This window comes from Pipistrellus hanaki (assembly GCF_964339955.1).
Source record: "Pipistrellus hanaki genome assembly, chromosome: 11".
Taxonomy (NCBI): Eukaryota; Metazoa; Chordata; class Mammalia; order Chiroptera; family Vespertilionidae; genus Pipistrellus; species Pipistrellus hanaki.
Window position 1 is genome coordinate 1,955,615 of NC_140513.1, and position 12,953 is coordinate 1,968,567.

Sequence of the window (12,953 nt, forward strand, 5' to 3'; positions counted from 1 at the left end):
CCCTTGTAAAGCATTCCCACCACGTGTACACCGTGGGGGGTCACTCACGGGTCCCCCAGCAGCCGCTGAGCCATGTCACCTTGTCAAGATGAACGCAAGACTCGGGAGCCCCCCGTCCCCCGAGTGCTCCTGTCGGGGCGCGTCCCCTTCTCCTCGGGTCCTCCCTGCGCCACGGCTCTGGTCCCGGTTCCGGTTCCTGCGTCCGCATGTGGAGCCCAGCACGCACCCTCCCACCCTGTGACCTCAGCGGCGGGGGGCGGCGGCCCACGGGGTGGCGGGAGCCACAGTGGGAGTTCTGGGCGGGGAGAGCCGCCCTGCAGCCCGCAGCTGTGCTCCATCCGCACGGAGATGCCCGCATCCCCACTTCCCTCTGTGCGACGACGGGGTCCAGTGTGCTAACGAGAGGCATACATATCAGGGGGAAAGCTTCCGAGGCCGATTTACACAGAATACAGTACAGCGTTCTTCCCGAGACGAAGCCCCGGGATGGGACATCGCAGCCGCTCCTGACAGTTATCAGTTCCTGGTGTTTATTAGTTCCTGACAGTTATCAGTTCCTGGTATTTATTAGTTCCTGATAGTTATTAGTTTGGCAAACGAGAGTCACCGTGTCCGTGTCCCCTCAGAGACAGAGAATAAGCCATCTCGGCGATCACTTACCTCTATGCACAGAGAGAGATCTCTGGAGGGAACTGCGATTACAAATGGCGTGTCACCTGCAGAAAAGGAAGCCGGGAGGAGCGAGGGACACACACACACACACACACACACACACACACACACACACACGCTGTGCACCGCGCTGGGGGCGGGAGGCCGCTCTGCTGCCCGCGGTGACGTGGGCATTCCTCCCGCAGTGCCGAAGATCGTGATCCTGGGCCCACCCGCCTCCGGGAAGACCACGATTGTGAGTGTGTCCCTGCGTGTGCGACACGTGACCCCCCCAGAGCGGCACGGTGACCCCAAAGCGACACCGCGACACCCCCAGAGCGGGACGAGGCGCACTCGGCGACTTCTCCTTTCCCGTCCATGGCTTCTAACTTGTTTTCTTATTCTTTTTATTTTAAAACATGTTTTCATGGACTTCAGAGAGGATTGGAGAGGGAGAGAGATGGAAATGGTATATCGTAAATCAGAAGACGCCTTAATCAATAAGCCAGGTTTATCTGGAGTCCTGTTTCCAGCCGGCCCAGGGGAAATCTCACTTCTCAAATTCTGGCGTCCAGGGTGGTGGAAATCTCCCTTGTTTATTTGTGTTTTTAGCTCTTTGTTTCCCAAATTTGGAACGAGACTCCGGGCCTTCTGAGAAAAAGTCCCGCAGGCTGGGACAGGGCTGAGAGAACATGTCTCAAGGCCTGGCCTGGCGCCGGCGCTGACAGCTCTGCCTGGGGCACAGTTTATGGCCTCCCTGGAATGGGAGCAGTCTTAACTGTCCCTGTTATTTAAGCAAGCAAACGTTTACAGAAGCCAGAACAGCAGGGTTACATTTTAAACAGCAGTTTTTACCTAAGATGGAGGTTACCATGCCTCAGAAACATCAGCGATAAGAGAGATTCATGGATCGGCTGCCTCCTGCGTGCCCCACACTGCGGATCGAGCCCAAAGCCTGTCCATAAGACTCGGACGCTCAGACAGCCCGGAGTTTCTGTCCGGTAAAGCCTGGAGTCTCCCCGGCCGCCGCCCCCGGGGCTGTGTCGTCGCTGAGGTCCGTGCCCAGAGGGTATGGCGGCGGTTCCCTCCTTGGCTGGCTCTGTCCTAGGTCAGCTGTTCCCTCCCCCGCCTGTCCGTCCACCCACCGTTGTCCGTCTCTCTGTCTGTAGTTTTCTTGTCCGGCACGCAGGCTCGGGCTGCCAGCTCTGGGCCCTTCCCCCGAGAACCGTTTCACCGCCAGAACTGCCGGCTGCAGCCCCGCACTCTGCTCTCCCCTGACAGTGCCTGCTGGGGGGCCCGGGCCTCCGGGGCAGTGCCCCGCAGCCATGCTGAGGCTGGAGGGTCCACTGCATTCGATTCCAGTCAGGGCCACATGGGCAGGGCCACACGGTCAGGGCCACATGGGCAGGGCCACATGGGCAGGGCCACAGGCTCGGGTTTCGGGCTCGGTCCCCAGTGTGGGGCGTGCAGGAGGCAGTCGGCCAGGGATTCTCATCACGGAGGTCTCCGTCTCTCTGCCCCTCTCTGAAGTCAGTCAGAAAAAGCAGTCAGCTTCCAGCGTGCCCGGGCCCCATGGAGGCCCATCTCCCCGTCCCTGCCTGAGGTCACAGCTCGTGGGGGTGGGGCAGGGGTTTAGCTCGTGTGCAGGCGAGGCACTGACGCCCCCTGTGGCCAGGCTGTGCCCAGGGAACAGGGAAGGGCTGGGGGTGTCCCGGGGGCTCCCTCCATTAAGGTTATCCGCTGCGGCTCCCACTCGGGGTCTCCCTCTCCCGCCCCCAGGCCATGTGGCTCGCCAAGCACCTGAAGACCAACCTGCTGACCGTGGAGAGCCTGCTGGCCATGGGCGACTCGGAGCTGGCCCAGGAGGCCCGGCAGCACTACACCCGGGACAGGGTACGGCCGCCCCCACGAGCTCCTCCCGGCCGGGCCCCTTCCTGCCCCCGGGCCTGCCTGGCACTCAGGGGCGCAGTGATGCCCCTCCCCGTCCTCTCCCTGCCCCCGCCCCGTCCTCTCCCTGCCCCGTGCCCTCCCTGCCCCGTCCTCTCCCTGCCCCGTGCCCTCCCTGCCCCGTGCCCTCCCTGCCCCCACCGTCCTGCAGGAGCAGGTGGGGTTACAGCTGGGCGGCAGCGTTGGGAGCAGGATGGTTTAGAAAGAGGTGGGGCTCACTTTGTGCAGCAGACAGGCTGGGGGCGGGGGTATTTCCGGGGGGAGGAGGCTTTAGGTGTTGAGCTCCGGGGAGAGGAGGGAGTTCAGGAATCCTCGGGGGGTCCCCAGGCGATGGCTGCACATTGCACACCTCAGGCCGTGCCTTCGGGGTGTCTGGTTGGGGTTCTCTGGCCGGCAGCAGCGGGAGCGGGGGAGATGAGGGCGCGGGGGCGGGGCAGGGAGGAGAAGGGAGGCCAGGCGGCTGCGGTTCGAGCCGCACAGCCCCTTCGGAAAGGAGCCTCGGGTGTGGCCGTGTCACCGGGGAGCCGCGGGAAGGAGGGGCGGGGCTGCTCCCGGGCGGGGACCGCAGGGCCTTCCCTGGGCCCACCCGCGGGCCCGGTTCTCCTAACGGCGCTCTGGGCTGGGGCCGCTCGGGAGGGCTGGTTCCCGCAGGAGCTCGGAGCAGGCGGCTCAGCGGGGGGCGCGGAGTGGGCCCAGCCCGCACTCAGCTTGGTGACACATCAAAGCTGGCATCTGGACAGCCCCCCGCAGGGGCACCCCAGAGGGGCCGCTCAGGCACCAGCCTGTCTGTCCCCAGCTGCTCCGTCCCCTGCTGCTCAGACTGGAGCACCGGCCCCCACCTGTCGCCTCTCAGCTCCTGTTCTTTGATCGCTCAGTCCCCGACCCAACTGTTCCTGTGTCCCCCCTCAGGCGTCCCTATCCCCCTCCCCCAGGCGTCCCTGTCCCCTCCCCCAGGCGTCCCTGTCCCCTCCCCCAGGCGTCCCTGTCCCCTCCCCCAGGCGTCCCTGTCCCCTCCCCCAGGCGTCCCTGTCCCCTCCCCCAGGCGTCCCTGTCCCCTCCCCCAGGTGTCCCTGTCCCCCTCCCCCAGGCGTCCCTGTCCCCCTCCCCCAGGCGTCCCTGTCCCCTCCCCCAGGCGTCCCTGTCCCCTCCCCCAGGCGTCCCTGTCCCCTCCCCCAGGCGTCCCTGTCCCCTCCCCCAGGCGTCCCTGTCCCCCACCTCCCTCCCTGTGGGGACGAACCGGTGCTGTCAGGGAGGGAGGAGTGGCCTCGGATGCCAGCAGGCCCTGCCTGGGGCCAGGGGGGCTGGGTCAGGAGGGTCAGAAGAGGGCGGGAGGGGTGATGCCCCCGCCCCCCCCCCCAGCCTGGGGAGAGCCTGAGAGAGCTGGGGGGGGGGGTACCGGCAACGGGGAACAGCCCCCCTCCAGCAGCTTCTCCGGGGGCTCGGGGTGTGGAGTTGTTGAGGACACGGGTGCGGGCATGGCCCCGGGGAGCCGGGCCCTGGCCGCCCTCACGCCTGTGCCCCCTCAGTCCGTGCCCAGCCTGCTGCTCGTCCGGCTGGTCCAGGAGCGCCTGAGCGAGGAGGACTGCATCAGCCGGGTGAGCGGGGCTGGGGGGGGGAGGGGGCGCCGGGGAGAGGGGGGCGCGGGGGGCACCAGGTGGAGGGCGGGCAGGGTCCCATCCGGAGCGGGAGGGCCGGGGCGGGCCAGGCCGTGGACGTGGGTCTCACCGTGGATGGAGGGAAAACGGTGGAATCGGGGTGTCCCTCAGCCCATCCCGGGGTCCCGGCCTCCAATGGAGGGACAGTTGTGGGCGTGGGGGGAGGGGGTAGATGAGGCAACCAGCACTGAGGACGCCACCTGAGACCAGACCCGGGGAGCGGACACCCCGAGCCGGGCGGGCAGAGGGGTCTGGGGACCCCGAACGCTGGGGAGGGGCTGGGCCCTCAGCCTGAGGGATCGGTGCTGCTCCGTGTAGATGGAGTCAGAGTTGAGTTGTACGACAGACACCAGCTGGTGTCCCAGGATGGCGCGGTGGTGGTGAGGGCCCCCCACCCCCACACACACACACTCACACACATACACACACACATTCACACACACACTCACACACACACATACACACATTCACACACACACACACACTCACACACACACACACACATTCACACACACACTCACTCACACACACATTCACACACACACTCACACACACACAGAGACATGTGCACGTGCATGCACATGCACACACACACACACACAGGAATTGGTGAGCAGAACCACAAAGATGGGTGGAGGGGTGGGGATGTGGAGGGGGGACAGCAGGTACGGGGAGTGTCTGCTGTGCACCCACGGGCGCCCCCCAAGGGCTCTGCGCACACGACTCCTCGGGGCCTCCCACGAGCCCGCTGGGCAGCCATGACTGCCCATTTCACAGATGGGGAGACTGAGGCCGGCCGTGTGGTTTGGAGGAAGTGTGAGGCTTCCTCCCACGTGTAATAATTGTGAGCAATCTCACTGCCATCCTCCGAGCACACTGAGCGGACGGCACCGTGGGCTGTTCATCCCGTTCACTCTAATATTTATAACCAGTCAGGCATCGCCATTATTCCTGTCCTGGCAACGGCGCCACCAAACTGGTGCCGGGCAGCTGGACACTGGCCTGGAGCTCACCCACAGGCAGGCGGGCTGCGCAATGGGGCTGTGACGGCACCCCGGGGGTGACACTGGGGGTGACATGGGGGTGACACCGGGGGTGACACGGGGGTGACACAGGGGTGACATGGGGGGTGAAACTGGGTGTGACACAGGGGGTGACATGGGGGTGACGGGGTGACATGGGAGGTGACACGAGGGTGACACTGGGGGTGACACGGGGGTGACAGGGGTGACACTGGGGGTGACACCGAGGGTGACAGCAGGTCTGACACTGGAGTGACATAGGGGGTGACACCAGGGGTGCAGGGAGTGACATAGGGGTGACACCGGGGGTGACACGGGGGGTGAAACCGAGGGTGACAGAGGGTGACACAGAGGGTGACACGGGAGTGACACCAGGGGTGACACAGGGTGACTGTGGGGGTTACACGGGGGTGACAGTGGGGGTGACACTGGGTGTGACTGTGGGGGTGACACGGGGGTGACACTGGGTGGGACCAGGCTGGAGGCGAGGCCACTCTGGGTGCTGCGGCTGCTCACACCGGACAGACCTGCCCAGAGCAAACCGCGTCCCGGCTTCAGGAGAAAACGGACATTCGTGCATGGCCGTGTGTGTGGGCGTGGTGGCATGTGTGTGTGGGCGTGGTGGCGTGTGTGTGGTGTGGTGGCGTGTGTGTGGCGTGATGCCGTGCGTGTGTGTGTGGTGCCGTGTGTGTGTGTGTGTGTGTGTGTGGTGCCGTGTGTGTGTGTGTGTGTGTGGCGTGGTGCCGTGTGTGTGTGTGTGTGGTGCCGTGTGTGTGTGTGTGTGTGTGTGGCGTGGTGCCATGTGTGTGTGTGTGTGTGTGGTGCCGTGTGTGTGTGTGTGTGTGGTGCCGTGTGTGTGTGTGTGTGTGGTGCCATGTGTGTGTGTGTGTGTGTGTGTGTGTGTGGCATGGTGCCGTGTGTGTGGCGTGGTGCCGTGTGTGTGGTGTGGTGCCGTGTGTGTGTGTGTGTGGTGCCGTGTGTGTGGCATGGTGCCGTGTGTGTGGTGTGGTGCCGTGTGTGTGTGTGTGTGTGTGTGGTGCCGTGTGTGTGTGTGTGTGTGTGTGTGGCGTGGTGCCGTGTGTGTGGCGTGGTGCCGTGTGTGTGGTGTGGTGCCGTGTGTGTGTGTGTGTGGTGCCGTGTGTGTGGCATGGTGCCGTGTGTGTGGCGTGGAGCCGTGTGTGTGTGTGTGTGTGTGTGTGTGTGTGGCGTGGTGCCGTGTGTGTGGCGTGGTGCCGTGTGTGTGGCGTGGTGCCGTGTGTGTGGTGTGGTGCCGTGTGTGTGGCGTGGTGCCGTGTGTGTGGCGTGGTGCCGTGTGTGGTGCCGTGTGTGTGTGTGTGTGTGGCGTGGTGCCGTGTGTGTGGCGTGGTGCCGTGTGTGTGTGGCGTGGTGCCGTGTGTGTGGCGTGGTGCCGTGTGTGTGGCGTGGTGCCGTGTGTGTGGCGTGGTGCCGTGTGTGTGGCGTGGTGCCGTGTGTGTGGCGTGGTGGCCGTACAGCTCCGCGGGCTGGGCGTGTGGGGACAGCACAGCGGGGAGCAGGGCTGGCGGCAGGGGGAGGCCGGTGCCCGCCGTTGGGCTCCGGGCAGAGCGCAGGCTCTGAAGAACGTCTGTGAGGTGACCGTCCGCGGCGCCGACACTGGAGCCGGCCTCTGATGGGTCCGGGGGCCCCTCGCCCTTCCCACCTCCCGGGCCCCCCAGGCTGTGTCTGCGCCCCCTTGTCTGAGTGGCTGATCCTTTCCTTTCCGGGGGCCTCACCCCCTCCTTGTCCGTCTCCTGTGGCCGTGGTGGGGGGGTCACTAAGACAGGAATGAATCTATCTCTTGGCTGCAGGGCTTGTGCTGCTCCCGCCCCAGCGCTCGGCCCCCTGCCCCCACCCCGGCGCCTGCTGCCCCTGCCCCCGCCCCTGCCCCCGCCCCGGCGCCCGCTGCCCCTGCCCCCACCCCGGCGCCTGCTGCCCCTGCCCCCGCCCCTGCCCCCGCCCCGGCGCCCGCTGCCCCTGCTCCCGCCCCGGCGCCCTGTGCTCTCCCCCCCCATCCCCCCGCACCCACTGCCCCTGCCCCCGCCCCGGCGCCTGCTGCCCCTGCCCCCACCCCGGCGCCTGCTGCCCTGTGCTTCCGCCCCGGCGCCCGCTGCCCCTGGCCCCGCCCTGGCACCCACTGCCCCTGCTCCCGCCCTGGTGCCCAGCTTCCCGGAGAAAAAGTCCCCCTGAAGCCATGCCACACACACAGAGAAGCGTCTTTCATTTTTATTTTTATTTTTTATTTTTTTAAAAATATATTTTATTGATTTTTTTTACAGAGAGGAAGGGAGAGAGATAGAGAGCCAGAAATGTCGATGAGAGAGAAACATCAACCAGCTGCCTCTTGCACACCCCCTACTGGGGATGTGCCCGCAACCAATGTACATGCCCCTGACCGGAATCGAACCTGGGACCTTTCAGTCCGCAGACCGACGCTCTACCACTGAGCCAAACCGGTTTCGGCGCGTCTGTCATTTTTATTTTATTTATTATTTTTACCGATTTCAGAGAGGAAGGGAGGGGGAGGGAGAGAGAGAGAAGCATCAATGATGAGAGAGAATCATTGATCGGCTGCCTCCTGCACGCCCCCTCCAGGGACCCAGCCCACAACCTGGGCATGTGCCCTGACCGAGAATGGAACCTGGGACCCTTCATTCCGCAAGCCGACGCTCTACCCACTGAGCCACACCAGCCAGGGCCTTTTGTCTTTTGAAGCGAAAGTCACTTGTGTCCTTCCTCTGCCAAGACCCGCCTGCTTCCCATCCTTCCCGGGCCTGTGGGGCCCTGGGCCCTCTGCCCTCTGCCCTCTGCCCTCCCCTCCGGCCTCCTCCAGCCTGGCGCCCGCGGGTGAGAGCTCGGCCCCAGAGGAGGGGGCAGAGACTGCGCCTGCCCCCCGCGCCCTGTGAGCAGGCCCCGTGCGCGTCTGGGCCCCTCCCCAGCCTCCCTGCCCGCCCCGGGGCGGGAGGGCCGCTATGGCGGCCAAAAGCAGAGGCCGGAACGGAGGCGGCGAGTTCAGAAAGGATGGCCGTGCCCCCGCCGCCGGGCCTGGCGCTCCTGGGTGAGAGCGGGGAGGGGCGGGGCCGAGGCCAGGCCGCCCATCGGGACGGAGACACGGAAGCAGGAGCGGCTCCCGTTACACGCCCCGCACTGGGAAGGGAGCCGCACCCTGGGCTGTGCCCTCAGATCAAACCAGCGTGACCTCCGGGGGCCACAGGTGGGCGCTCCGCCCCTGAGCCAGGCCGGCGGGGCTGTGCCGCTCTGTGCAAGGGATTCCGGTGTCCACGGGGTCCGGGCCGACGCCCGCGGGTCCCGGGATTGTGGGCGCTGTGCTCCGTCGTCGCCTCGGGATGCACCAGGGACCGAACCTGCTCTTTAAGATGCGTCTCTTCTCCGCCGGCAAAGCGTCCTCTTCTCTCTCTCCTGTGTGTCGGGGACACGTGACATTTCACCAGGAAAAGGGGCCGCGCGGGCCCTGGTGACGCGCCCGGGCCTGACTGAGCCGAGTGAGTCCGGCGGACGAGTCCAAACCCTCAGCCCTGGATGAGTCAGCCTGCGGCCCCAGGGCCCCCTTGCGCCTGCAGCCGGAGCCGGAGCCGGAGCCGGACGGGCGTCCTCGGGGCACGCAGGGAGCCCGCTCGGTCCGTGGAGGAGCGGGAGGAGCCCGGGCCACGGATCAGAGAGGCAGGGCCGGCGGCGGAGCCTTCGCGGAACCGCTAACTGCTCTCCCGGCGTCCGGAGGGAGGGCGGCCGGGGATCAGAGCCGCACGCCGCCGAGCGCTGGGCCTCCCGGCTCCCGGCCGGCGGCTGCTCACGCTCCTTTCTTCTCGCCGTGACATCTGCTGGCACGCGTCCCTCCTGTGATCCCCGCGGCCGTGCGGACCCCAGCACCGCGCCGCCGGGCGCCCGAGCAGCCGCGCCTTTGATGTGTGATAAAACGGAACCAGGCCGCGGGGGTGCGCGGGCGCGGGCCCAGGAATAGCAATTAACCTGCCCCGCGGCGGGCGGCGGGCGGCGGGCGGCGGCTGGAGCTCTCACTCCGGCCTGGCGGCGCTCCCCGAGGTCAGAGCCTGCACCTCGGGGCGGCCCTGACCGGCCCGCTGTGGCAGGCCCGGCGGCTGCTTCGCCAGATGGTGCAGCCGTGAACTTGCTCTCGGCCGAAATCGCTGTTTCCTCTGGAAAGGACAGCTCACCGCCCTGGCCGGTTTGGCTCACTGGATCTCAGAGCGTTGACCCGCAGACCGAAGGATCCCGGGTTCCATTCGGTCAAGGGCACATGTCTGGGTTTCCGGCCTGATCCCTGGTTGGGGGCGGGGGGCTGCAGGGGGCAGCCGATCCATGATTCTCATCGTCGATGTTTCTCTCTCTCTCTCTCCGTTTCCCCTCCTCTCTGACAGCCATAAACACATGTTTAGAAAAAGAAAAGGAAAAAAAACCCTCCCCCATGCAGGGCCTTGGCCGCGGGGCCTCTTTCCAGGGGCCGCCCGGCGCGGGCAGGGCGGTGGCGGCTGTCCTGGGGGTGAGGCTGCTCTGGGGGTCCCTCGGGGACCGGTTTCTGGCACCTCTGACTCTGGAGGAGCAGCCGGGAGGCGGGAGGCGGCTGGCCGGATTCGCCGAGCCCACCTCCCCGCTCAGATCCCGGTCCCCGGCGTGACGCCCGCCCGGCTAATTAGGGCGCCGCTCCCCACTTGGCCGCGCGTTCCCGGTAATTGGAAGTCGGGAGAGCTGCTCTCCCAAACAGTTCTGAGGCCGTGGCCACATACCGACACCGCTGGCTCAGCGGGCGGCGAGATGCTAATGACGCCCGCGATGCAGTATTAACCGGGGTCCCCGGTGCCCCCGGTGCCGGTGCCGGTCCTCCCTCCGGACTAGGGGGGCCGAGTGCGGCCGGAGCTCCGGAAGCAGGGGGGCCGGGACCCCGAGGGGCGCTCGGGGCGTCGGGGGCCGTGGTGGCCCCCCTGTGGTGCTTCTGTGTCCGGGCGCCAGCCCCCGCCGCCGCGGCTAACGAGCACTTGAGGGAGGGAAGCTGTGCAATGATGCTCTGCACTTTTGCTTCGTTAGCTCAGAAGCCAGGGGCCCTCGCCGCGCGCTTCCTGCATGATTTAGGAAATTAGCGGGAGCAGCCGTTTCCCCAGCCCTCCCCGCTCCCTGCGTGTGTTCGGCTTTTCTTCAAAACCGGCCGAGGCTGTGGGACGTGCAGGTGGGTTTGTTTGTTTGTTTTTTAGGAAAGACATTGCTGCCCAGCGGGGTGGCTCCGGGCTGAGAGCTGAGATCACCGTTCCATTCCCTCTCAGGGCACAGGCCCCGGGTTCGGGCTCGATCCCCCATGGGGGGCGTGCAGGGGCAGCTGATCAATGGTCCTCCCATCATCCATGTCTCTTCCTCTCTGAAGTCAATAAAAACACACCGAGGAAACAAAAAGGAAAACATGGCTGCCCCATCCGCCCGGGTCCCAGGGGTAACCGGTGACCTTGGTCTGACCTTACCCACCTGTCCGCCCTCTGACCCGCATCGGCCGGTTCTCTCAGAGCGACCGAGAGGGCGGGGGTGGCCCGGGCGTCCCCGCCCCAGAGCCAGTGTCTGACCTGCCTGAGCCCTGCGGGAGGGAGACCCGAGGCTTATCTGCCGCTTCATTTCACTCCGCCAATGCATCTGGGTGTGCAGTTAGAAGCACTAAGTTGTGTGTGTGTGTGTGTGTGTGTGTGTGTACGCGCACGCATGTGTGTGTGTGTGTGAGTGTATGTGAGTGAGTGTGAGTGTGTGTGAGTGAGTGTGTGTGTGAGTTTGTGTGTTTGTGAGTGTGTGTGAGTGTGTGTGTTAGTGAGTGTGTGTGTGTGTGAGAGTATATGAGTGTGTGTGTGAGTGTGAGTGAGTGTGAGTGTGTGTGTGTGAGTGTGAGTGAATGTGAGTGAGTGTGAGTGTGTGTGAGTGTGTGTGTGTTAGTGAGTGTGAGTGTGTGTGTGAGTGTGTGTGTGTGTGTGAGAGTGTATGAGTGTGTGTGTGTGTGTGAGTGTGTGTGTGAGTGTGAGTGTGTGTGAGTGTGAGTGTGTGTGTGTGTGAGTGTGAGTGTGTGTGTGTGAGTGTATGAGTGTGTGTGTGTGTGTGAGTGTGAGTGTGTGTGAGTGTGAGAGTGAAGTGTGTGTGTGTGTGTGTGTGTGTGTGTGAGTGTGTGTGAGTGTGAGAGTGTATGAGTGTGTGTGTGTGTGAGTGTGTGTGAGTGTGAGTGTGTCTGTGTGATGGCTCCCGGGACTGGAGGATTTAGAAGCTGTTAATGCTGAGGGGCAGGGGCACCGAGCGCGGGAAGATGGTGGGTAAGTGCTGCTCCTCAGAGATCCGTCCGCACCTAACGTTGTCCGAGAGCCTGTTCGGTGCGGTGGGACGTGGAGGAGAGGCCGTGCCTGTGAGGGCGCTGAGTCACGAGCAGCACGGCTCAGGGTGAGGACCCACCGGCCTCCGGGGCAGGCAGAGGCGGAGCCGGCTCCCCCGAGGGGCCGGGCGGGCCTGGGGGACGGGGCCTCCGAAACCAGACGGCTCATCGGCCGGGACCGATGGCGGAGACCGCACGCGGACAGCGTGGACATAGCGGTCCTCGGCGTTGGCACGGCCCGGCGCCGGCCGGAGGGCCAGGGACCTGCCGGCCAGAAGCACGTGGTGAAGACCAGCCCGGCTCCGAGATCAAAGCCGGAGACGCGGGCTGGCAGCACTGCGGCTCGGGCCGGTGCCTGCCAACGGGGCAGCGCTTTGAAAATGCAGAGAGCTCCTGTCAGTCAGTCAGAGGCTAAAGCCCCGGGGAGGCGCGGAGCTGGCACCGGGAGGCGCGTTCGGAAAAGAAAAACCTAACCGGCCGTAAACATATGGAGAGACGCGAGCCTCATTAGCGATCAAAGAAACCCGCGCCCAGCAGCAGTGCTCCCCGCGGCCCCCGGCCCCGCCGCTGCCGACCGGGCTGCTGACGGTGCCACCGGCCCAGGCCCCGCTCCTTCAGAGCCCACGGAGGGGAGGGGAGGGGAGGAGCAGCAGGCGGTGCGTCCACCTTCGAGGCTGGGCTGCCCCAGCCCAGGGAGGAGGGAGGAGGGGGACGGAGGACAGAGGAGGGAGGATGGAGGATGGAGGGGGAGCAAGGAGAGGGAGCAGCGTTGGTGATGGGAACCATACCGGGACTGTTTTTTTTACGAGAGAAAGGGACCAATCGGGAGTCCGTGTACTTCACTGCGTCCTCAGAGCCTCGGCCTCTGTGGAGCGACCCCCTTCCTTCACTCCCTCCCACCCCCGAGAGAGAGAGAGAGAGAGAGAGAGAGAGAGAGAGAGAGAGCGAGCATGAGCTTTTCGGGTTCCCCCAGGGCTGGATCCTGGACGGCATCCCCGAGACGCGGGAGCAGGCGATGATGGTCCAGACCCTGGGGATCAGCCCGCGGCACGTCAGTGAGTCCCCGCCCCCCCCCTCCCCGCCTCCCCCCAGCACCGCTGCCCCCCGCCCCGGCCACACGGCGGGCATTCAGACTCTGCCTCTGGCACTTGTGCTGTAAGAAGTGGCTTATTTGGACCCGGTGGTTCCTGTTCAGGAACCCCACCTCTGGGAGACTCGCTGGGAAGCAGCAAAGCTGGCAGAGGGTGGGAGACAGTGGTGGTTTACTGTCATCAACGGCGAGAGGAAGGGGGCAGGAGG

The 12,953-nt window shown here is 65.4% G+C and overlaps 1 protein-coding gene across 1 annotated transcript in view; it reads left to right on the top strand.

The window, feature by feature from the left end:
* Window positions 1-12,953, top strand: part of AK8 (adenylate kinase 8) — a 47,369-nt gene that overhangs the window by 2,609 nt on the left and 31,807 nt on the right. Inside the window, exons 3-5 of the mRNA XM_084898659.1 lie at window positions 858-907; window positions 2,431-2,544; window positions 4,125-4,193. Coding sequence (XP_084754785.1) covers window positions 858-907; window positions 2,431-2,544; window positions 4,125-4,193 — 233 coding nt within the window. The remainder of the gene's footprint in view (window positions 1-857; window positions 908-2,430; window positions 2,545-4,124; window positions 4,194-12,953) is intronic.